Here is a 24,148-nt window from a genome sequence, read left to right on the forward strand (position 1 = left end):
GATCATCTTCAGTGGAATTTTTTGTGTAGAATTAAACAAGGCAAGCTGCAGGTGTGAAAGCAAGCTGCCAGAGAGGCTCACAGCTACAGAATGCTCCTACAGAGCAGCAGTACCTCTGTTACAACATGAGCAAAATAAACTCTGACATGCAACCATTTAGGGGGACAGGATACAAAAGAATTCCTCCTTCCCCTTCAATGCCTACACTTATCAAGCAGTAGGTTCAAAGCAGGGTTGGGGGAGTAAGAAAATACAGGTCTGTTTCCTTCAGGTCTGTTTGTTCCCTTCTGTGACTGAAAGAATGAAAAAAATGCAGTAACACTGTCAAAATTTTCCAGCTCTATTTTGGCACATCATCTCTCAAAACCAGCCTGATCTAAAAATTTCAAGCATGTTTAACTCAAGAGCCCTTGACAACATCTAATGCACAGGCTATTTATCATAAATTGAGGTGCTTATTTTTGGACTTCACCTTGAAACAGCAAAGAATGTCTGTTTTGTCAGTACCAGAAAAGTTTGTAAATCCTGCCTAATGTATCCCTATTACGTGTTTCAATGGTATTCTACATATACTGCAGAGATACCCACAACTCTGCAAAATTCATTCAGCATTACAGATGTGCATACTTTGAACTCAATGTGAAATCAGATCCTGTTGGGAGCCACTATGACTTGCCCTCTCTACATGAACAATTACTGGATTAACAGTTTTAAGTACCTAGTGTGATTTCTAATGTACTTTTAACATGTGGGAATAAAAAGGGGTAAAACTTCTTGTTGTTGTTGTTTCTCCTTTGCCCATTCCACAATTCTGACACACACACACAATGATACCACTAATTGCAATAACCCTTTGGAGCTTCACAACTACTGAGAATTTTGAAAAATCTGCAAACCTGTAAGAGACGCCCATTCTAGTGCTAAGTTTTATGTATGAAAAACCAGAAATTTCACACTTAATCACCTGCCCCAAACATAGCTGTTATACAGAAATTCAAATTAATAGGTATCACAGGGAGTTATAGATTCAATGGCAAGCTGCATTCAGAACAGTCTTTCTACAGTCTTTGCCTTTTAACCATCTCAAACTTTTCCAAGCACTTTAAACAACCTCAGTCCACTATGGTATCCTTCCAATGCCTTCAACTAAATAGATAAGGGATGTGTCACTTCATTCATGAAGTGATACATATACATTCATGGGATGTATCACTTCAGTGATGTTCAGATTTCTGACTTCAGAGCATGCAACACCAGCAGCCACCATCTCTGCCAACAGCTCTGAAGGAATCAACAACTTGGACTGTCCACACGTGGAAGTGGTGCTGATCCTGCTGTGACATTCCAGGAAAGCCTCCAATAAAGCAGTTTCCCAATCAAACCCACAGGGTGGTGTCTTCAGTAGCAGTGAGCCACCCACCACAATGCTTTGCCATTTGCTCTGTACACAGAGCAGACCCTTCCTCTCCCCAGCCACATTTCAACCCAACCAGATTTGTAGAAGGTACACAAGCAATCCCACAAAAGTGCTTTATCTGCCACCAAAAACTATCAGGCACTCTTCCATTCCTTATTCTCCTCTGCAAGGGGCAGCTACTAGGAAGTATCACCATGCATTCACCACACACTAAGCCTTGAAAAGCCAAGGCAACTTGCAGCAAAAGACTGGTGCTTTAGGTGATTTGCAAATATACAGCTCTTCAAACCTCAGTGATTTTATCAGGCCAAAACCAGACCCACAAGCAACATGGTCTGTAAAAATAGCAGCTCTGCTGCTCTTGCAAAGAACTGAAAAGGCTCCTTGTTACTGTCTCACAGATCTCAAAGAAAAGTAAAACCTTGGACTATGTGCTATTTTCCCACAAAATTGATTGTGAGACCTTGAATTTACACCTGAAGTAGAAAGTCCAGGCATATGTAGAAAATAAGCAAATGAAAAACAAAAGCCTTATTTCTAGCACAGTTATTTGTGGATAAAGCTGACTTAACATGTCAAGAGTAATTGAGTTGAAAAAGTTAGCTTTGTGCTTAAAGGTTCACATACTGCTGTGAGAAAGAAGAAAAATAAAGGGAACTTCTTCAGACAAGCAAAGATCCTTAAAAAGAACTGCAGACAGCATACATGATTCTAGATGACTAATACTGCAACTCAGAAGAAACATTCAAATAAAAAAGATTCCCATGAATCAGGACAGTCTTTTTCAAGAAACATTTTAATGATGACAAAGTCACATCTGTGTCACCTCTAAGCTCCTCTGTCTCATTTTCTGTTTACCCTTGGAGAAGAACACAACACTGCAGACATCAGGTTTTTTAATTTTCCGAAGGGCAGAGCTTGTTTTTAGTGAGCTCATTTCAATAGCCTATCTGTCACACAGCCTGTGCATCTATTGCTACTCAAAAGAAAACAGAGGACAGTGAGAAGAACACAGAATTAGACTTCGTCTTATAAATTTAGGGCAAAACTGTCAGCGTAAACCTATTCAACTTAATTTTATATGACCAAAGGGCAATTTATGCTAGAAGACAGCACATAACTAGAGAAACTGCAGAAAAACCCTGAAAATCAAAATTATCATTTTAAGCCTCCAGATCAAGGGCTCTGATTTTCAGTGCGTGGATAGTTAAACTGCAGCGTAGCTTCTCAACTCATTTTCTACTTTGCAAACTTTGGAGCACAATGAAAATAAGAACAAAGAGGAGAGGACAGCTAATTTTAGTGTTTCCCGGCTAAAACAAAATAACAACAAAGAACTACTGAACCATGAAGCAGTTTTTCCAAGCTGCTATTTCAGTTACAGTCTTTCTTTTCCCAAGCCAGTGCTGGAAAGAAGATGCCAGCTTCTACCCTATCAGAGTAATACAAGCACCTTATTTTATGCAGAGGGGCACATCAAGAGCTCTGAACTGCTTGCATAATGCTTCTATACATTTTGCTGCACCCAAAATATGTATTATAGCTGACAGGAAAAAAACAGCATTATTTCTTCAATTTCCTTCTCTCTCACTCGTTGCCCCTAGTAAGAAGCATCGCTCCTGCAAACTGAACTTGAGTCTTGCCTATTACATTTTAACAGCTACCCTGAAAACTCATCCCTCTGACAGCTTATTATTAAAGCACTGGACTGAAGCTTCATAATTCTCAGTCTCGAGAATGTGTGGAAATGGTTTTGAGGACAAAACCAAGACCTTAGGATCACAGGATTATCCAGGGTTGAAGTGACCTCCAGAGGTTCAATCTAACCTCCTGCTCCCAAGCAAATCAGCCATGAGATCTTTTCCATTCCATAAGGCTCACATGGTACGACCTCCCCAGGCAGCCTGCTTCTCTGCTTGATTGTCCTCGTGGTGGAAAAGGTTTTCCTTACATTAAGTCCGAACCTCGTGTTTCTATTTGTGTCTTTTGTTTCTCCAAGCTCATCTTCTCGATGAACCTCCTTGTAGGTACTGGCAGGCTGCTACTCTGTACCCTTGAAACTTTCTCTTCTGCCTGCTGAACAAACCTAGTAAGATTTTCATCATGAGATTTTAACCCATCAGTTTCAGTTAAGAGTAAACAAGGTACTGAGATAGTTGCCTCCTCAAAACAACCCCCCCACACTTGAAGACCTTAAAATAAATATGTGATCTTCAAAGAAACTGTAATCATCTCACAAGAGTGGACTTTTGAACTCCGCTTTTCTAAGCAAACTTCTTGTTCCTGTAAGTATTTACTCAGAACAACCCATTTTATGTTTTCAGCATCATCAATATCTTACATTTTCAGCATCATCAATACTACTCTAGGGCTGAACAAGTCTACAATTTAAGGATGAATGGATTGGTTTCAGTCACTGTTTGTAAATAAAGCGAACTGGGAACAGAGGGTGAACACTGAACTTTCTCTCCTGAGTAGCAAATTACTGCAATAAATTTGGGCAATCAAACAAAGCTAGGACAGAAAATGTTATGCTGCCTTCATACACAGCAGCATTAAAATATCCTGGGTTAGGTTCATAATATTGCTGTTACAGTTCACTCTTCTCTAAGGATCTATGTGCTATTACCCTGCAAACCTTCACAAGAAAAATTATGCTTTCCAAGCATTAAAAACACATTAACATGACATAGGGCACGGAAAATTCAAACTTCAAATACTTACTGAATCCAATAGATCATAAACTAAATCAGTATTAGAAAAAAGAAGAGGGTTACATTAACTAAAATAAAGCTCTCTGAAATAATTAAGTGATTTTTCAGCCACTGTGATAACACATACTCTAATGGCTTAGATATCAGTGAAAGAGTAATTTAGTCACAATTTCACTTTTAGTCATTTACTGGAACTCATAACCCTCTGGCCCAATTCCAGAAGATTTCTCAAATCCAGTATTAAAAAAAATTCAAGACTGCCTGAGCTGTCTATACCATGCAACACGAAGTTCAAGCAGCCATGAGCAACACAGCAGCACATTTTAAAACTCTCTTCATTTTTCAGAGCTCTTCAATTTTGTTAAAGAAAAAAACAAACTTGACAACAAACATGAACTTCGCTCACCATTTCACTGACCATGTTATTAGCCAATTCTTTTACTTGTCCCCCATAAGAGACAAAGTCAATATGCTTATTCTTGCTCATAAATGTTTAATTTCTTAAAAACATTTGCATGGTGCTAAAATCTGTTACACTTAATCATCTCCAGCTTTACCTTACTTCTCAAATCAACAGGCCTAATTGAGCATTCTCTGTATAGGTGCATGTAAAACTAAATGTTTGTCAAATGACAATTGAAACATCGTTATCCAAAAACATTTAAGAAACTCATTTGAAGCTACAACAGTACTGTAAAGCTAAATCAAAAAATGAGGGTTTTTATATAGACAACATGAGGCTGAAATCTTGCTGTTCCACTTTGTCATTAGAACCTGAAGTTTCATGTTTTCAGGATTTTTGAAAACAAGCTTTCTATACATTTCCTTTTTAAAATCATCGCAATTACCACAAGCCTTTCAAGGAAAAGTTGCCTTTTCACCATATCAGCTTCTCACAGATGATCACTGTCTCCACCACCTTAAACTAATCTCAGGTACCTTTTATACCATTAGTTTTTATGACAGCCACCAAAAAGTGGGCAATTTTATGGCTTTACAACCTGGTGGACAACTCCTCTGGACACTTCAGAGCTCGCCTGACTTGAGTGCACCTCTCAGCATCAACACTGGAGTTGACCCAGGAGCTCCTGCTGCATTTCAGGTCTCCTGTCAAGAGCACCTCAGAGCCTAGTGTTGCTAGCAAAAGAGTATCAATGGGTTCTACACAAGAGATTTACTGTGAAGAGTTATACTGCACATGGGAATGCTTACTGGCTTTTGCCTCACGCCTTTCACTCTCCTCTGTCCATCAGAAACCCAAGTGCTCCATTTAACCATGTGGGTTTTACCCCTCTTCCTTTTGCAGCTGTTTTCCAAAGATAAGCTCTGAACTGTGTTGCTGTTCTGAGCCAGCTCACCTGCAAAGATTGTTTGAGAACCCTGCCCACTGGGACATGACTCAGAGCAGAAGACAGGTACACAATGCTTTCTGATTTTAGCATGGCAATGAGACAAGAGCAGCAGTACAAACAGTACCTTGAACCTTCTAGATGGGAAGATGCAGCTGGGCTTACGCACACTCAGCTGACAAAAAAATTTTTTCGTAGTCATGTAAATCCACTGGTGCATTCCTCCTGCTCCCTCAGGATCAGGAAGTTTGCCTTGTTATGACTGGCAATGTGCTGGTCTTCAACTCTTCACACAACTCGATCCAGTAACTGCAGGTTTGAAGTGTCTTACAAGACAAAAAGACAGGAGAGAAACATTTGAGGGCTTTTCTACATGTAGCAGTGTTCATGCTTTGAGAAAGAGGTGGAGAAATGTAACTATTGACCACTAAGTCTCACCAATTTCAGCAACTCTCGTAGCAGAATCTGCCTGGGGAGGATGGGGGAAAATGTGCTGCTACATAGCCAGAACAAGAAAAAGACTATTTAAGGATCAGGTAGGTCAGCTCTAAAACTCAGCTGAGAAGTTTGACACTGATCCAGGGGAAATAGAAGTGTTACCACATCTCACCTCAAGGTACTGTTATTAGCTGAAAAAAAAAGGATGAGTAAGAAGCCATACCTTCAGGCTACTACAGTACAGAAGTGTCTTCTTTCCAAAAGCAAGAGAATGTACAGTATATAGTGTCCTGGAGACAGTGACTGGCAGGCCTGAAGGTCCAAACTCACTGTAGACCTTGAAGACCTTTCAAATGCCAAGGACACCTGCTCATAGCCACATAAACTTTGGATACAGTTCTTCTCTATGAAATAATGCACTGAAGTATCCAAAAGTTTATGGTCAAACAGTCATATTCAAAAGAGGTAACAAAGCTGTCCCTGCAGACCATCTCTCCCAGGTGCAGGTCCAGCACTATGACAAATGTGAACAGTGTGACAGGCTTGTTTAGGTGTGCAGGTCTGCCTTCCCAGCAGGCACACCAGATGGTTCTCAGTAGGTCTACACAACAGCAACTCTCTTGGGCAAGAGAGCAAGGAAAAAAAAAAAAAAAAAACAAACCACAAAAACCACCAAAGGAAAAAGCACAGCAGCAAAATACCTCACGAGGAAGCTCTAACTAAGGCCTGTGTAATGATTATGGTCCTGCATGAGAGACCTTTGTCAAACAAACTGTGAGTGAACGCAAATTACCTCAAGTGTTGGGATGTGCAGCCTGGAAAAACCACAGCTTTTCTAACACTAGCTCTCCAAAATGGAAGTTATGCTCTTCAATTATATCTAGATGTATGTAAATCACATGTAACAACACAAATATTTCTTACAGCTCTGGCATACCATGAATTGAAAATTACTAAATGAATGACATTAAAATGGCCTCATTGAGGAGCTAAGCTAGAATTCAGAGATTCACTTTTGCTACCTCAAACATAAAACTAATTTCGCATCATTGTTCCAAGTGTTTTAATGTTTTTGATCCCTTTTCCTAGTGAGTATAAGCCAACATATAGCACTGACTAAGAGAGTTAGATGGGGTCCAAATACGAGTATTATTTGGTATATTAAAAAATTCTCTTAATAAATGCATAAGAATTCAAGTGCATCACAATCATATGTATCTAGCATGAATAAAAGTTTTCTGAACTTTGCTTCTGATTCCTCAAACTATCAAAACAGAGTGCTTAGCTCCATAATTACCAAAGAAGAGAATGTTTCTCTTGCAAACACAGCACTCAAAAGAGAAAGCACATGCAGTATCACTAAGTGGAAGAGATGCTTTTGAAGCATGCTACCTGTTGCCAAAAAGATAATAAACAGGAGTATAATTTGAAATCCCTGCAGGAGCACAGGTTATTTAACAGAAGTTGTTAGTAAGTAAAGAAAAAGAGGGAGAGTACAGGCAAAAAAAAAAGGGCAACGTGGAACGTATATTTAATTTCAGCAGAGGTACATCAGTAGTCCCTCACATCCTTAGCATTACTAAATTTGAAGTCCTCTGATAAAATGACTTTATTAGAATTCTCTCTGGCATGGCATGCTGAGCATGAATGCAGCATAAGTGAATAAATAGTCCTTTCTCACTGGCTTTCTGCCAATCTGACTGCAAAACAGAGGCCTCACACATAAAAGCAGCCATCCTTGAAGACCCTGAATACCAGCAGTGCACTCCTGACTCGTCTGGCCACAAGACATTGCAGATGTCTCCACGTACCACACAGAAAAGCAACACAGGACACTACTGTGTCCTCATTTGTTAAAGAGATGATGATGGGGCACATTATCTCTCAAACATGAAAGACATTAACACCACATCAAATCCTGTTTCATATTTCTGAACAGCTTGTCAGCTGAGTTAAAACGTTTGTACCTTAAGATTATTAAACACCATCACTGCAATTCACAAATACTATCTTAATCTTTCTAAGTAAAAAAAACACAAGCATTTTGCTTTTCATGCTCCTCCAAGCAGTCTGCATTTCAGACTTGCTGTGGCAAGGAAAACCAGAGACAGCAAATTAATCCTGTAAGACTTAATGCAAACAGATGAATCAAGAGAGCCTTCTATTACTCTGTTCCAAATACTTACTTATTTTCACAAGTCGCAAATCTCAAGATTATGTTTTGTTTAGGAGATTTATGTCTAACATGTAAATGGAACAAAAAAATCCTGAGAAACGTATACAAGTGACCATGTAAATGCATTTCTACAAGTCTCCACATTTTTCTTAACCCAAATTCTCTGTGACAGAGGTCTCACATAAAACTACTGAGTAGAATCAGCAGTATCAAAGAGGAAGAAGTCATAGAAATATGCAGTAAAACTTTAAAAGTGACTGCCATCATAGATTTCCATTATCTCATTTGTTTAAGGTTACTTGGTAGAGTAACCATGAAATATTTTGTATTCTTTAAAAACAGAATTAGGAATCAAAGCACAACAGGTGCCATGAAACAGCGAAAAGAATTGTGAATTTTTGCTTTCTGAAGACTGACAACATCCCCTCCCACAACCTGTGACTTGCATTCCCAGTGAAAACATTAGATTCACTGTGAAGTGAAAAAAATCAATCTGTGTTCTAAAGAACCTGGAATGCACTTTCAAAGTAATCCTTTCAGACATGGAAAATTCAAATTTTCAAAAGACAAGCTGACACCTACTAGCTCAAGATAAGATCGCTGGTAATAAAACCTAGGCTCTCAAATACCTGTATTTCCAGCACTGATAAGAATTGTTTTAATAAATGTTCTCCTTGCCCAAGAATCCACTCAAGAAGATGAAACAAAGGGTAGGATCAAAGAGAGGCTTTAGACTTGAATCAGTTCTTCACACATGTACTCAAAGACCAGTAAAGGTGAAAAGATTGCCTTTTGCCAGCTGCTCTAAAGGAAGGATCTTGAGACTGAGATTTGCCTCACAAATCCACAGCAGAGTCCCTTACATATACACCTGTATACTGAATTGAGCAAAGTGGTCAAAAAGCAACCAGTGATACAGTGGGAACTCTGAACAAGCTGCAAGCAGCCAATGTGGGAAGTTACTGCAATGCTTCCCAGACTTCAATGCAGGAAACATTTCTACCCCTTCTGCCTTTGAGCCAGCCCCACAGCACCTTCCCTGGCAATGACTGCAATGATAAACTGCAAACTGGACTGGACTTTTACAGAGATGATTTTGCAGAGCTTGAATGTATGACAACCACAGATGAAGAATCAAGTCAACACCTCTGTCTGTTCTCCAGCAAACACATTCATTTCACTTGTGTTTCTCACTCAATGAGTTCTCAAGGCATTCTGAACTCGACTACAGGGCACTGCTGATGTGCTGAACTCACCACCACAGCTACAACAGCTGAGCTCCAAAGGATTATATTCCCCTCAAGAGAAGGCTAATGGCAGGACTTGCAGGCTCTCTTCATGCCACCAACACTGCTTGATCTCAGCAGGCTTGTCTGCAGCCAGGTGAAAAGCTTCTGCTTGCATGGTAGGTACCACAGCAGTCTCAATGACCTAATCCACTGGCAAAGATCCAAACGGGAAGATTCCAGTGACACAGACAGGAGAAGAACCATCTCCCTAGATGGTTTTCAGGGTAAGGAAGAAATACATTTAAACCAAGGATTTGAAATACCCACAATAATTAAAAACCTTGCAATGCTATCTTACTTCCTGTCCTTATTTTCTAGCAAAATTTTGGAAAAAAACCTTGCAACTGCTCCCAAAAGTCAAAAGTTGGATTTTTTCTATAATTGTAAACCAATTATTGTCTAAATGTTATAGATATAGAGCTGATTTCCCCAGAAGTGGGCACTCCTTTTTCATTTCAACATCTTTTTAAAAACTCAGGATGCCTTTATCTTTTCTTTGTGGTGGCTAAATACTAAAAAAGGAGCAGTAGCAAATCAAGAAGTCAAAGATAAAAAAATCATCTCACTGTTTTCCATTTCTGGAATTTACTTTTGTGTGTTTAAGTCATAAACCCTTTCCCAAAAGTACCAAAGAAAAAGGATTTTCCTTCACCCACACATTAAAAAGAAAAAAAAACACACCACAAAAACATGATAAATCTAAATAGAGGGCCAAAGAGAGGAAATATGAGCAGGGAATAAGATCCAAGAAGCAAAAATCGTATCCTATGCTTGCATCAGAACACAAAACAACACAAAGGACAACATCTTGGCATATAGAAAAAGCAATAAAGGAATTGCATAGTTATAAACACCAGCAATGTATCTTGTCATAACACTTAATCAAATGTCAGACACTGTAATAACATTGCCTGATCTGTTAGACATTGTTAAATGGCTTTCATCCCTTACCCTCAGTATTCTCTTGTGAGGTCCAGCAGCACCTAGCTTTTTATTATTTAATTTTTTTTTCTACAGAAACGAACCATGGTCTGAGATTTCCAAGGCTTTAAATGGGTTCATACTTTTGAAATCAACTAACAGTGTAGGCTGCAGGAAAACCTTGACAACTTAAAAAAAAAGAAAAAAAAAAAAAAAGGTTGATAAAAGGGGTTTCCACTGAAGCAATCACCAGTAAGAAGAAATCTGGCTATTAAATACTTGTTGATTTAACACTTAAGAGAACAAAATTATGCCAAACAATGTTCTGGAAAAATAAACATCTTAAAAACCCCTTACTGCATCCTGATGCATTTGTTACCAAGGAAGGGATTGTTTACATTAGTTTTACACCTGGGAGGAGAAGAAATTGTAAAAAATGGGAGCTAAAGTGGCAAACTGTAGAAGGAGGCATTTTCAAAATCATATTTCTAAGGTAATAACTATCAATTTTTTTCTTTCCGAGAATGAAATTTTCTAAAAAAAAAAAATCTTTCTAAAGGTTTTTATTGATTTTGCTATGAAAAAAAAAAAAAACAACAAACACAAACCAACCTGCAAGGCATAGTTTTCTTTCAGTCTTTGCTGGCATCTGATTACATGCAAAATCCACTGAATTTATGGAGACCTCAGCAATCAACTGCCAGGAGACCAAGAAAAAACCCTTAGGCAGGTTTTATAGCAGGAGACAGTTTAGCATTTTTGTCCTCACAGGACTAGATGAATCACTTTTACTTTTTCTTCCCCTTCCCCCTCCTCCTCCCAAGTTCTGCTGGTTGAATGCTGGGGCAAAGGCACAGATTGTATTAGACCATCTAAAACACAGAGTCCAGAAGTAGCTTCTGCCTTTGACAACTTCAGCTTAAATTAGATAAAGGCAGCCAACAGGCAAGGGAGATGAGCCACCAGGTGGGAGGACAAACAGGTCCCTGTCACTGAGCAGGCTCCCAGCATAGCAAGTCTTGGAAAGCTGCTGTGTGCCATGGCATCAGAGCAGAAAGACAAATCTCTCTTTGCTGAATCTTTCATTAAACAGTGGCTTTACAATAGCTTATAACCTAAGCACAAAGGCTAGAAGGACTGGCAGGGCCAGTCCAGAGTTTGAGTAACTCACTGGTAAGTGAAAGCTGGAAACATCAAACACCAACACCATCACTGGCATAAAAGTACAACTACAACCTAGGTTCATACCAAATCCAAACCCCCTAAATTAAAAACAGTTTGTGTCCCAGCACTGCCTTGGTGAGTTTATGACCCCACAGTGACAAATGGGTTTGAAGGAACCAGTGTTACAACATAATAAACAGGTGGAGTTGGCACCAGTAAGCTCCCTCCCATCTCATTCACCTGCAGTAACCTACCCAGCAATGCAGTATATTCTCTACCTCCAGAATGCATACTACCTATGAGAAAGTAACTTTTCAGCAGTAACATTCTTCTTAAGGAGACAGAAAAACAATGAACAACTAACAAAGTCACTTCCACTAATACAAAAAATAAACCATTAAAAGGACTGTTCGATCAAATTCCTGTGAGGGTAACTTAAATGATGTATTTCTCCTTGACTATTTTTCCATAAGATTCCAGTCTAACAGAACCTGCCAATAAAATTCATCAACTCAACTGAAACAGGAAAGATAAGCAGCATTTACACCAGAAGTTTCTTGACCTAAAGTTCTGGGGTCAGCCAGGTAAAAAACAATTACTTTAACCTCAAATCATCATCATTTTGGCATTATTTTCCCATCCATAAAAGGAGGTATGGATGAGATTTCTTTGCAGAGAACGCTGCAAATTGATAGCTTTGTTCCAGTTCACTACAGTTTCTTATTGATTTTCTCTCGTTTTAGCCTGCATTGATTTGTTAATCCATTCTCTGTAACAGTCTTAATGACAAATTGAGAATGAAAAACTGCATGCTTTAGGGCCTTTTCCACCAACCTCTAGCTTCAAACCATATTTTCACTTGCACTTGGAACATGTCCAGGCACTTACCCTAGGTTAGATCTGATTCACCCTAAACTAGGTTTGGGTGCATTTTACACTGGAAACTTTTTGTTCTGGCTTCTGAAGGATGAACAAGGCAACCAAAATCACATCAGTGAGGCAGAACTGGAGTTCTGTCACCTTCCAAGGTTGCTGCTCACAGAGACTGTCTTAAAACCAAGTACATTTTTAAGTAATTTTGCAGCACTGCCCATGGTTGAATAGCAGGCATTAACTGCATCAGGCATCTGAAGGGCATTCCTGAGCATTTATGGCATTGGTCGGTGCAAAGAAATCCTTCCAAGGAGCAGAATCACAAGCTGTCTCTAAGCTCAGAGCTGTAGCCACAGTGCACGGTTACTGGAACAATTCATGCAGGAGGGTACCCAGTCAGCATTTTTAATTTAAGGAATATAATATGAACATAAAGTGATCAGAGAGTTACAACAAGGCAACTTAGATTAGTAATTCTGCTACTAATAAGCTCATTAAATAGAGCTGCCAATTTGGTGTCATTGTTGGGGCCTCACTATCAACAGCTGATGCTTGTCTGCACAAGCCATGGCTACTGCTGCAAGTAGTTTTAGTCTCTTTTCATTTCCTGATACTTTCAGAGATCTCCAAGTGAGGAACTCATTTGGAATTCTAACTGCAACACCCCACCAAACTGAAAATTAATTTATGACTTATGAAGATTATGAAGGCTTGCCCAGAGTCACATTTCTAACACCTCACTCATCACATGCTGGGTGGGTCTCCACCTCCTGACTTGATCCCATGTCAGTCCTCTCCTACACCTCCCCATCTGTCAGGAAATTGACCTTTCCTGGTCTCCCATACAGATTGCAGAGCAGCCTGGCCCTGGCTGCCACCTCACTGCTGCAGTACAACCCCAGCAGACCAATTTTGGTCATTTTAAACCAATCCTTATTTGCAAAAGTGATACTTGGAAAGGCTCTGGTTTGTACCCACACAGCATGTGCTCCCTGGCACGCAGAGGCAGCGCGGGAGTTCTCCTTTGCCATTCCCTTGGTGTGACTTTGGTTTCCCATCTCCCTCTATCCAGTGCCAGCTGCAGGGAAACTGGTAGGGGTGGCAGGAAGCACAGTGTTGGGAACCAGTATCACCTCCTCTTTGCTTTCCAAAAATTACAGACTCAGAGTTGGTGAGGTAGGCTCTGCTCAAAACACACTGCTATTCTTGACTTGCAGAAATGACTTTGCTATGAATGTTAAATGTCTCTCTACCCAGGCCATAAGATACTCTTTACAAACCACGGTCATGTCTTAATGGGATAAGAAAAGCACAGAAGAAGTGGGATAGCTACCTAGGCAAAAAGTGGCATTTGGGTTGCAGCAGTTTGGTACTGCCCTCAATTTCCTGCTTAGGAGAAGGGCAGAGAGAACTGACTAACTAAGAAATAAATCCTGTTTCCTCATTGCCTGTGACATGACTGTAAACTCTCAGTGTTCTTGCAGTGCTGCCAAGATTAGTGTTACTCTCCTACACAGGGCATGCAGAGCACAAACACACCTAATCGAACACAGACTTGCTGCATTTTGTATGCAGACTGTAGTTTCAATCTTCTGTTACATCCTGTTTGGCTTTTTCCCCCCCTAATAATAATTTCAACAATTTGGTCTCTTGTTTTCATCCTTAATTGCAATTTGTCACTCGCACAGTGAGCTGTACTCAGAACCCACTTCTCCGTGGCCTTTGTTTCCCTTTATTGTCACTAAAAATTAATTGATAAGCCAAGAATTCAATGCAAGAATATGAAAGAGATTAAAAAAAATTAATCTCTATATTAAAATTTTCATCATTGCATCTCCAAAACAGCATAACAAAATCAATCAAGGAAAATTCAGCAATGCCATTTCTCAAAAGACATGGATCAAGACAAACTCATAAAAGACATTAGTTCATAATGGGAAAAAAAAACCACTAAACCAAGAAACTCACAACGCACACCAAAGTATTACTTGCTTAGCAAGTGAGAAACTACACATCACTTCAAATTTTTTTTTTTTTTTGCATTTACTTCCTTCCCTAACACCCAAAGTAGGTTTTTTTTTTTTAAGCAGCTTATTGAATCAGTTACTCCACACATATTCTCAAACTGTGAGCAGTAAAATTTGGTTTAGGAAAGTTCAACTTTTCTCTCCCACAAAAATACAAACCCCTCATTCTGAACATTGAAAATAAAAACACTTACAGTAGCCAGTCAAACAAATAAATATTTAAAAGCCACACACAGAGCAGAGATGAAATATAATAATATTAGGTTATTTCTTTTGATACCCCTTAAAGCCTCAACTCTTTACTTACAAAGATCCTTCTAAAATTTCCCTGATAAGTCAAAAACCATTGTCACTTTTTTAAACAAAAAGGTTCCATTTTCAATATTATTGTAACTGTGTGTTAAGCTAATAATGTCTAAATTAGTTTATCAGTTATATAAGCAATTAATTGTCATCATACAGATATCTTAGCTTTTTCTCCTAGGTAGCTGCTTAATAGTTTGCAACGTGAACAGGGGAACGAAGAAAAACAAGAATATGCTAAAACCAAAGCTATCCTTCAAACACCTAAACAAAAACGGTATCTTACTGCAACTGCACTGAAAAGAACAGCAATAAACTTTGACTGCAAAGCACCATGAGAACGTGGGTATTTATGATGTCATGCCCTGAAAGAAAGGAACCATACAGAGGATCCACAGCAACCTGCATTGCACAGGATGAACATGCATATTGGAACCATGGAGCAGAGCAGGATGAGGATAAACACAGTAGGCACATGTTGTCATGAGTCTATTAGTTATTTTCATTCCCTGACAGAACTGGTAGCTTCATCCATCATGCAAGATTCAAGACGAGTGATGGTTATTTTTTAATTTCCTAACTGAAATGTCAGAGATCCCTCCTCAGAAAACTGTGATCTAGCACAGTTTGCTTTGAGTAGAAAAAGACATGATGAAAACATGGCTCCATGTGAGGCCATGCATATCCAAAACAACTGCAGCCCTTCCTTCCATCCAGCTTAGCAAGAAACATTCAGCACTGCACAGACACTTCTCACTTGTTTATTGCTGCAGCAAATGTTTGCTGCAATGTGAATGACATGCTGAACATACCATAAACACTAGAACGATAGCTATTAAAGCCAAAAATATCAAACAGGCTGGAAAAGCACTTGGACAAGGAGGAAACATTAAACCAGATCTTTGTAGCATTTACTAAATACAGAGACTCATCATATTTCGGGCCATTTGTATTTAATTGTCCTTTCATCTGAAGAGCAGTGGATGAATGCACATCAGATGAGTCAGATGTTCTGAGAAGAGGAGCCATCAAGGACGCCCCACAACAGAAGAGCACTGCCTGCAAAATGCCTCACACAACAACTTCTCAGTGCCTTGGCCTATGCCATGTTGGTTAGGCACCAAAGCACTGAGAAGAAAACAGCAAATAGACCTGCAGTGGCAAAATGAAACAACTTTAAGCACATTCAACACCAGAAACCTCCACACTTTTAAACCTGCCAGGAAGACAACCTCAGATGAGTGGATAATTATCTAAAACTCAGGCTTTTGTTCCTCCTTTGCTTCAGTTTAAAGGAAAAAAGTGCTCTTATTGCTGAAGGTCAACGTTTCCAGTTGAAGTCAAACTCACAATGGAACAGGTCACTCACAACACTTCAAAAATCAGGTTTTGAAGTGGCAGACACACATTATAACAGTGTCAGTTCAAAGAAAGGAGAATCCCTGGTCTTTGGTGGAGAAAGTAGGCAAGCCATGGGCATGGATACAAGGAGCAACACAGGAGGTTAAAACTACTGCGCTGTCCTTGAGCTAAACTCATGCGTCTTTTATACTGTCCTCTAATCCTTAGATTAGTTTCTCCACTTTGGCTTTAACAATATTAACTGAAGTGCAGAGGCAATCAGCAGACCACAGCTTTGCCAAAAATTCAGTTGAATCATTAAAAGTGATTTATAAAAATAGACCATGAATAAAAAATCATCAGTCATAATCCTCAACTGTTAAACTGTCTCTCTGCATTAAACACAAAAATTGGAATTGTTAATTCAAGGTAAACATGGAAAAGAACTCATCTTTGTATTCCTTTCAATCCAGCTCTCAAATCAAGTCCTGTCTCCAGATGACAACAAATGGAAAAAGGGGTAGCTTGTGTGTTAACAAAGAACAGCTCACTCTACATAGACTACATACTGTGATTTAATGCATTTTCAAGTGTAAATTCAAGCTTTGGCATTATTTTGGCATAATCTTAAAATGAAACAATTTCGGTCCTTATTATGTGTTTTTCCTTTTTTGTATCCTAGGATGCAGATGATTCTCTTAAGTCACCTTTGTGCTGTTATCTCTGCAAAGAATGATGTCTGCTCCAGAACACTGCCATTGCTAATCACCCAAATCAGGTCTCTCATAGGTCTATAAGGAGGAACAGTGCTGAGGGCAGCAGAATAAAGATGAGATTGTTGATTCTCTTTCTTTTCAAGGAATGTATCTGAATACATCCCTTCACTTTCATGGATCACTTGTCCTGCCACAGGTAAGTTCCACTGTCCAAAAGCTGCAGCTGCCTTGGCTTTGTATTGTCCAACAGATAACAGAACAAGGTACTCGAGACACTGCACACAGCACAGATGAAAAACAGCGTTGAAGCAGATTCAGAAATGGAGCTGTCTATACATAACTGATGACAAAATGTAGGGACACCTGTGCCAAAATGGGTAAGAAAGTTGTCTGAGACTCAGGGGAGTTAAAAGTGACTGAACATTAGTGCAGCATCATGGGCTCTGGGGCCCCAGAGGGGTCCCTCAAGATGGCATCCTTCCCTCCAGTGTGTCATCCACACAGAACAGCTTGGTGCCAGTGGCACACTTGCTCCTGGTGCCCTCCATCCCACTTTCCCTGTCACTCACAAACAGCACTGATCCCAATACCAGCACCTCAGGAACACCACTCCTCACTGGTCTCCAGGTGGACATCAAGCCACTGACCTCAACCGTGTGAGTGCAAAGATCCAACCAGTTTTTTATCCATTGAGTCACCTGCACATCAATTCCATGTCTCTCCAATTTAAAGACAGGATGTCATGTGGGAAAGTGTCAAATGCTGTGCACAGGTCCAGGTAGATGATGTCAGTTGTTCTTCCCTCATCCACCATTTCTGTAACCCCATCATAGAAGGCCAACAGATTTGTCAGGCTGGTGGTCAGATTTGCTGTGGTGAAGCCATGTTGGCTGTTACCAATCACCTCCTTCTTTTCCATGTGCCTTAGCATACTTTCCAGGAGGATCTGTTCCATGATCTGGCCAGACACACAGGTGAGACTGACCAATCTGCAGTTCCCCAGGTCTTCCTTATTTCCCTTTTTTAAAATCAGGGTTATGTTTCCCTTTTCCCAGTGGTAACTTCACTAAACTGTCACAGCTTCTCAAGTATGATGGATGGTGGCCTAGCCAACTGCTCTGTCAGTTCCCTCAGAACCCACAGATGTACCACATCAGGCCTCATGGACTTGTGCACCTTCAAATTCCTTAAATGGTCTCAAACCTGGCCTTCTCTGAGAGTAAGCAGGGCTTCACTCTCCTTGTTCCTGCCTTTGCCCTCTGCAACTTGGGCCATGTGGCTGGAGAACCTTTGGGTTGGTTGACTGAAACTCTTCAGCCTGTTTTAGAACAAGGCAACTCTTCAGAAGTTTCACAGGTTCTCTTTAATACCTCGCTCAAGTTTATTGCCTTGGATGACTCCACTCAGAGTGGCACCTGGACAGATCATTAATCTGTGCACTTTAAACAAAGCCCACTTTGTGCCTGCTCCCCCATCTCTGTTTTCCTGAACACGTCCCCTTCTTCACTCACCCTACAACTCCGACTGGAGACTTCTCAAGGAGCACAAGAGATCAAGAGTATGCACAGTGGGCAGAAGTTCTGGATCAGCCATCAACCACATGTCTCAAACACATCACAAGTTCTTCCTGCCCCCACAGTACTGGGAATTTCCACTCTCCTCAGCTGCAATGCAAGCCAGGAGAACTGTTTATATGGCTGTGCAAGCCCTCCCTGGTACCAGAGGGATCACCAGCTGTGTTTTGTGGGGTGCTGGTCTGGAGTTTCAGGCAAAATTACTGCTGCACCTGGGCAAAGCCCCACCTCCTCTATTCAGCTGCACTGCAGGCACAACTTACACCTGCACACACTGATACCTGAGAGAACTTGGAATCTTTTGCTAAAGCTGACACCACCAAGGAAAAAAACCAGTTCCTGAATGCAGAAGCCTTTTAAATGAAATAATTGAATCTTATTAGCTTACAGGAAGAGCAAGCAAGGGCTTGTGCTGCAGCATTTGGGAGGGTTCTATTAGGAAACTGTTCTGATTATTTTATTATTTAAAAAAAAAAAAAAAAAAAAAGGCAGGAGGGATGGAAATGGTAATTTTCTTCCTTACCTGAGATGCTCCATTTAGGCAAGGAACCGGGACAGGGGTGTTACACAACAGCTCCAAGCACTGTTCAGATGCTGTGCTCTGCTGCTCACCGGGAACCACTGCCTGCCTTCCAAGCTGCCCGTAGTCCACTCTGCCCCAGGTGAACACCTTGCCAGCTTCTAAACACAAAACACATTTCAAGATTACTTATTCACCAAGCTCCCAAAACATGTGGATGCCAATTCAAAACCAGAACTTTTTAATGCATCTTATCTACAGCTTCAAAAGCCTAAGAAAACTTATTTCTGGGAGAAAGAAAAAAAAAATTAAAAAAAATAAAAAAATAATTTAAAAAACCACAAAACATTAAAAACTAGCTCAAGATATTGTGTTATACTTCTATGGAGCTACTCACTCTTCGTTAAATTCACTTCTAGCAGAATAACATCTGGATGGTGGCCTGGGCTGTAAATAAACCATGCCAGTAAAGCTGTGTAGCCTGGATATTCTGCATACAATAAATACACTTTGGTTACACAAAGGACATATTTTAGGTTAATGGAAGCACAAACAAAACAGCTTATTCTGACACATAAAAGATTATGGAAAAGAGAATTATTTTCTATTCCTGTTCTCTGCCATAGACAAGTCATTGCATGACCTGCATTTAACAGATTTTTATGTTTTCCTGATAGGAGTTACATTCTGTCACTACTGTTAGCAGAGCTATAGTCCTCAGGAGACAGCTGGTTAGTCAGGAACACCAGCACAGCTGCCATAAAGCATTGGAAATGCATCGGTTTGTTTTCACAGGAATCACACATTGGGCAAGGAAAGGTAACTTCAAATGAAATCAAATGAAATCAGCACTATACAGCTCACCCTTCTCTCCAAGGGTTATTATTCCAAGTGTAGTGCTGCAGGACTGACAGCCAAAACACCATTCTCCTGTATGGATAACATCCATAAACACCCTTCTTACCTTTGCTTTCCTTGAACTTTAAAAAAAGGAAGAAAATCATACAAAGCGACAGCTTTATTTTCTTAATGAAGTGACTAGGTCCCTGCAGATAAGCCATGAAAAGCTGTCCCTTCTGGGATTCCAATTAAAAATGTTACAGACACACAGCATAAGGTAAAGCCCTCAACTTGGTTTTAACCAGAAGCATCAACCCACATTCCAGCCCAGAAAGAAACCAGCAATGACCTTGAGTTATGTACATGGTTCCACCAAGCCTCAAACTGCTCTTCACAGCTGAATTCAAATCATCACATTTACAGGCCAAAAGATGTGGATCTGGGGAAAATACATCCAGCCCAGCAAGTCAGCTTGCACACACACCCTGTCAGTCAGCACAGCACACCCCACAGAGGGGTCAGGTGCAGGGGATACAGCCACACCACCCAAAGGTGACAACTAAGAGGTTTCTAAACAGATGCCAAAACACAAACCCCTGGAAACCTTTACGCCTCCCTTTTCCTTAGGGTGCTGTTAAACTGTCTTGAAAGGGACACAAGCGGACACTGCTGGTTTGTGGAGTTTAAGGTGATAATGCATTTTGTAAATGAACTGGAAAACTCAGCTCATATACAGGAGAAGTATAGGCATTTTCCTTGGAAATCTGCTGGCGGTGGTATCTTTTACTCCAATCACTGCAAGTTTTTCAGATGCATTCTCTCAGTTCACTGATAATGCTTCCCCTAAAATAATTAAGTGATAAAATTAGTTGTCCTTCTGTCTCAAGGGCATAAAGTTTTTTTTTCCTTTGCAGCTTCCTTTCAGTTCAGGGAAAAGCTGAAAAGAGCCACATACTACATTCAACACAAGTGAGGACTTTTAACATAGTAACTATATTTTGTTAGGTTAAAGGATAAAAATAAATTTCATTAGGAGAACTACTAGTGTATCTTAGATTAGGAAGACAGTTTGAGGTTTAAAAAACATGCTTGTTCTGAAGTTAGTATGTTTACTTCGCAATTTATATAGATCGCTGCTAAAAATATCTGCAGCTGCAAAAATGTACATAACAAATTCAAATATAGTCTAGGCTTCAGGCTTTTACATCAGACCAGGTTACTGCACTTCTACAGAACCCTATTAGTGGACAGGGAAAGAATAGGCAGGCTCTATTTTATATTAACTACAGGAACTGAAACTGAGTTTTATGAAATCTAAAGCCAGAAAGAATTTTTTTAACATCTAGTTGGACCATTAATACACCACAGGCCCTCAAGCCCTATCCAGACATTGCTGTATTGATCCCAAGGACTGTAGTTGAATTAAAGCATTTCAGCTCGCAGAAGCCAGAAGTATCAAGTGCCACAGGCAAAAACATCAACAAGCTGCAAGGCCTCTGAAAAGGCAAGCTTTGAATTGATAATACAGAGCCAGATCCTCACAGTCTGCAGCACCATCCGTACTCAGGGGCAACAAAGGTTTCTCTCAACGTAACCTTGTGGGGGGAAAAGCCCCTTCTTCAAATGAATCTGGTGCTCTGTCTGGACCCAGAATGAACAAGAAACACCAGCCACTGACACAACAAAAATCATCCCAGGAGTACCAGGGTACTGCTCCGGTGGAACTGAAAACTGCAAGCATATATGAAGGATTAAAACAGCAACAATGCTTAGCTACAACAAAACACTGCCATCCACAGATTCTATTTTCTTTCACTGGACAAGTCAGCAAAGAATCACTTAGACATGCAAAAAACCAAACAGAACCCTTAGCAGAATGTAAACTATTTCTGTAAAACATTAATGTGAAACACTTCCGATTACCCAGACCACTGCAATTAACTTTTTCCTTTTTGCCACAATAAGGGAAATGAGTTTCAGGTGATTATTAGTACACAAGCAGAGATAACATTAACTAAAAAATATTAATGCCATAAAAATTAATTTTTGCTTTTAGGAAGAATTTCTTGAATGCCCAAAGATTAGTTAAGCAACCAGTTCCTTCTCACTGCTCATCAATGCAGTTCTCGGTTATTATTGAGACACATTGCTTCCCCAGATTTGTTCCTGTTTGCTGAGCATTCCCCACTCCATGCTCAGACTCCTGCTAATAGTCAATAATTCCTATTTTTCGCCAAAAGACAGCTATCTAGGAATCCTTTACCAAAAAAAAAAAAAAAAACCACAAAAAAAAAAAAAAAAAAAAAAAACCAAAAAAAAAAAAACCTCAAAGTACATAAATCTGTCTTTTCTGTGAGAGAAACTAACAGAAGCTGATTTAGATGCGCATTTTCTGTGAAATACTGATTATACTTTCAGCAAACAAACAAAAAAAACACCCCAGTCTCAAGTGGAAATTTCAGGCTGAGGCAAACACCAATGCATGGAAAATTCCGCCAAAGGTTAAAGTCTCGTCAAAATCCTAAGGAAAAGAAAGCACTGAGCTATGACAGAAGGTGTTGAGCAATTGTAATGGGAGGTATTGCTACTGTGCTGCTTATAAAATAGATGATATTTTAAAATGTTCTAAGAATATTTGAGAAAAAGACATTAGTCATACAGAGTAAGGAGGTTGCAGGATGAATTACTTAAGAATGAAGGGTGATATAACAAGGAGTGTTGGTCTAATATTAGACTAGGACAGATTTTAATTAGAAGTCAAGAAAACATACACAGTGATGAGTCAACTGGACAGAGTACATCAGCCATGTAAGTGGCTGAGACATCAGAAAACGCGGTATTTCATACAAGACTCTATGCAGGAAGAGGGGACACAAATGGCAGGAGTTATGCCTACAACTTGTGTAGAAAGAAGCATACAATATTGAAAAGCTTTTGCAGTTCTTCTAAAATACTAAGAATGCTTCCTAAGACCTGGATCTTGCCATGTTCTGAGCATGGAGGCTCCAATTCCAAAAAGCACTTCAGCTCCTATACTGTGAACATCCACATTGTCCCAGATGACTACAGAGAAACTGTTCACTTTTTCACCAGGCAAATGCTACATCACATAAAGTCCAGAGGGTTCAATACCATTTGGAATTAAGGACTAAGAGATAGAAATTCATGCATCCTGTGTTATTCCAGTTTACAACCTGAATGAATCATACAGTACAGGAGTTCAGAACACTGAAAAACAAAGACAAAGGAGAGAAGATTTTTAAGAAAAACTTTCTGACAGCTCCTTAAGTAAACAACACAAACAACAGTATGCTGCATTGTTTGAGATTCTACATGATCATGCAGATCTGGTTTGCTCGTGCTCTTTGAACTGTAGACACAGCAGTCTGCATCAATGTACACACAGCAGCAAATCACCCAAAACACATGCTCATGTCCCTCACAGAATACAGATGAAGGTACATACATATTCAAGGGCTTGAATACAAACCACTCTCTGAAAGGCTCCTCTGCATTTTCTTCACATCATCCTTCTGTCCTCGTGTATAACAAAGCACAGACAGCTGAGAATGTCCTCAAAATTACAAGTTCATAGCCTTCAGAGTAGTGCAAATCCGGCAACATTGCATAAAGCACTTCTAGTTCCTTCCTTCCTGACAGTAGCTTTTCCTGTGCTGTTTTGTACTGCTACTGAGGCTGTAGAGTGTGCAATTTTTCCCTTTTAGCATTTTTTTAATCAATCTGCTCAGCTCAGCCACATAAGTGGAATTAGCAATAAAAAAATAAGTACATTTGTTTTAAAAACAAGTTGGTTGTTTCTCAGTAAAATACAACAGACAAATAGACACATTAAAATTTACTTATTGTCACTAGACTCACATTTACCTTTATATCAATTTTCCTGTTTTAGGATAATATCATGCACTAGTGTTATCTCCTTGAAGTGTCTATTTGGTACCCAGGCAAGCTTTGAACCATCCTTCATAAATACTAGATGAAAGAGTTCATCTAGGCTATCTCAGTTCATGGCTGCATTAATGATTACTTTTCAAATGAACTCTGGATATTCACACTGAATTCTTAATCTCAGGCTTGAAATATGGATTTCTATATAAAAAATTCCTAATGCCTCCTTTCACATGAAAATTAACAGGAGCAGGCATTAAAAATTGACATTCAGAGGCTGCCTCTTGCCTCCTCCCTGCCCTATACAGAGTAACACTTCTCCCACATCTACAGATCTCTGCTGTCCTTTAGAAAATCACTGATGTCCTTGACCCATTCTGAGAAACTTCCTCATCAACCCAGAAACAGTCCTTGTGCAGGGCAACCTAACAGAAAAACATTCATCCATACATCCTTAATTCCTTCTTGGCTGAAGACAGCTTTAATTTAGCAGCTGGAAACCAGGCAACAGCACACCTGCAGCCCAACACCTGTACCTCTGCATTGCTTCAGTACAACACGGGATAATCTGTCCTGACAA

At 39.8% G+C, this 24,148-nt stretch overlaps 1 protein-coding gene across 4 annotated transcripts in view; it reads right to left on the reverse strand.

Moving 5' to 3' along the window:
- The window catches only part of SERGEF (secretion regulating guanine nucleotide exchange factor), a 139,767-nt gene that overhangs the window by 92,907 nt on the left and 22,712 nt on the right, over nucleotides 1-24,148 (reverse strand). The window contains exons 9-10 of one of the 4 annotated variants that reach the window (XM_066320846.1): nucleotides 18,826-18,983; nucleotides 2,245-3,493 (exon numbers count right to left, since the gene is read on the reverse strand). In XM_066320846.1, coding sequence (XP_066176943.1) covers nucleotides 3,365-3,493; nucleotides 18,826-18,983 — 287 coding nt within the window. In that variant the 3' untranslated portion in view covers nucleotides 2,245-3,364. Of the gene's footprint in view, nucleotides 1-2,244; nucleotides 3,494-9,361; nucleotides 9,534-15,418; nucleotides 15,824-18,825; nucleotides 18,984-24,148 lie in introns of those variants that run through there. The other 3 variants (XM_066320845.1, XM_066320847.1, XM_066320844.1) reach the window with 3 other exon arrangements.

Source organism: Sylvia atricapilla, chromosome 6, assembly GCF_009819655.1.
Source record: "Sylvia atricapilla isolate bSylAtr1 chromosome 6, bSylAtr1.pri, whole genome shotgun sequence".
NCBI lineage: Eukaryota > Metazoa > Chordata > Aves > Passeriformes > Sylviidae > Sylvia > Sylvia atricapilla.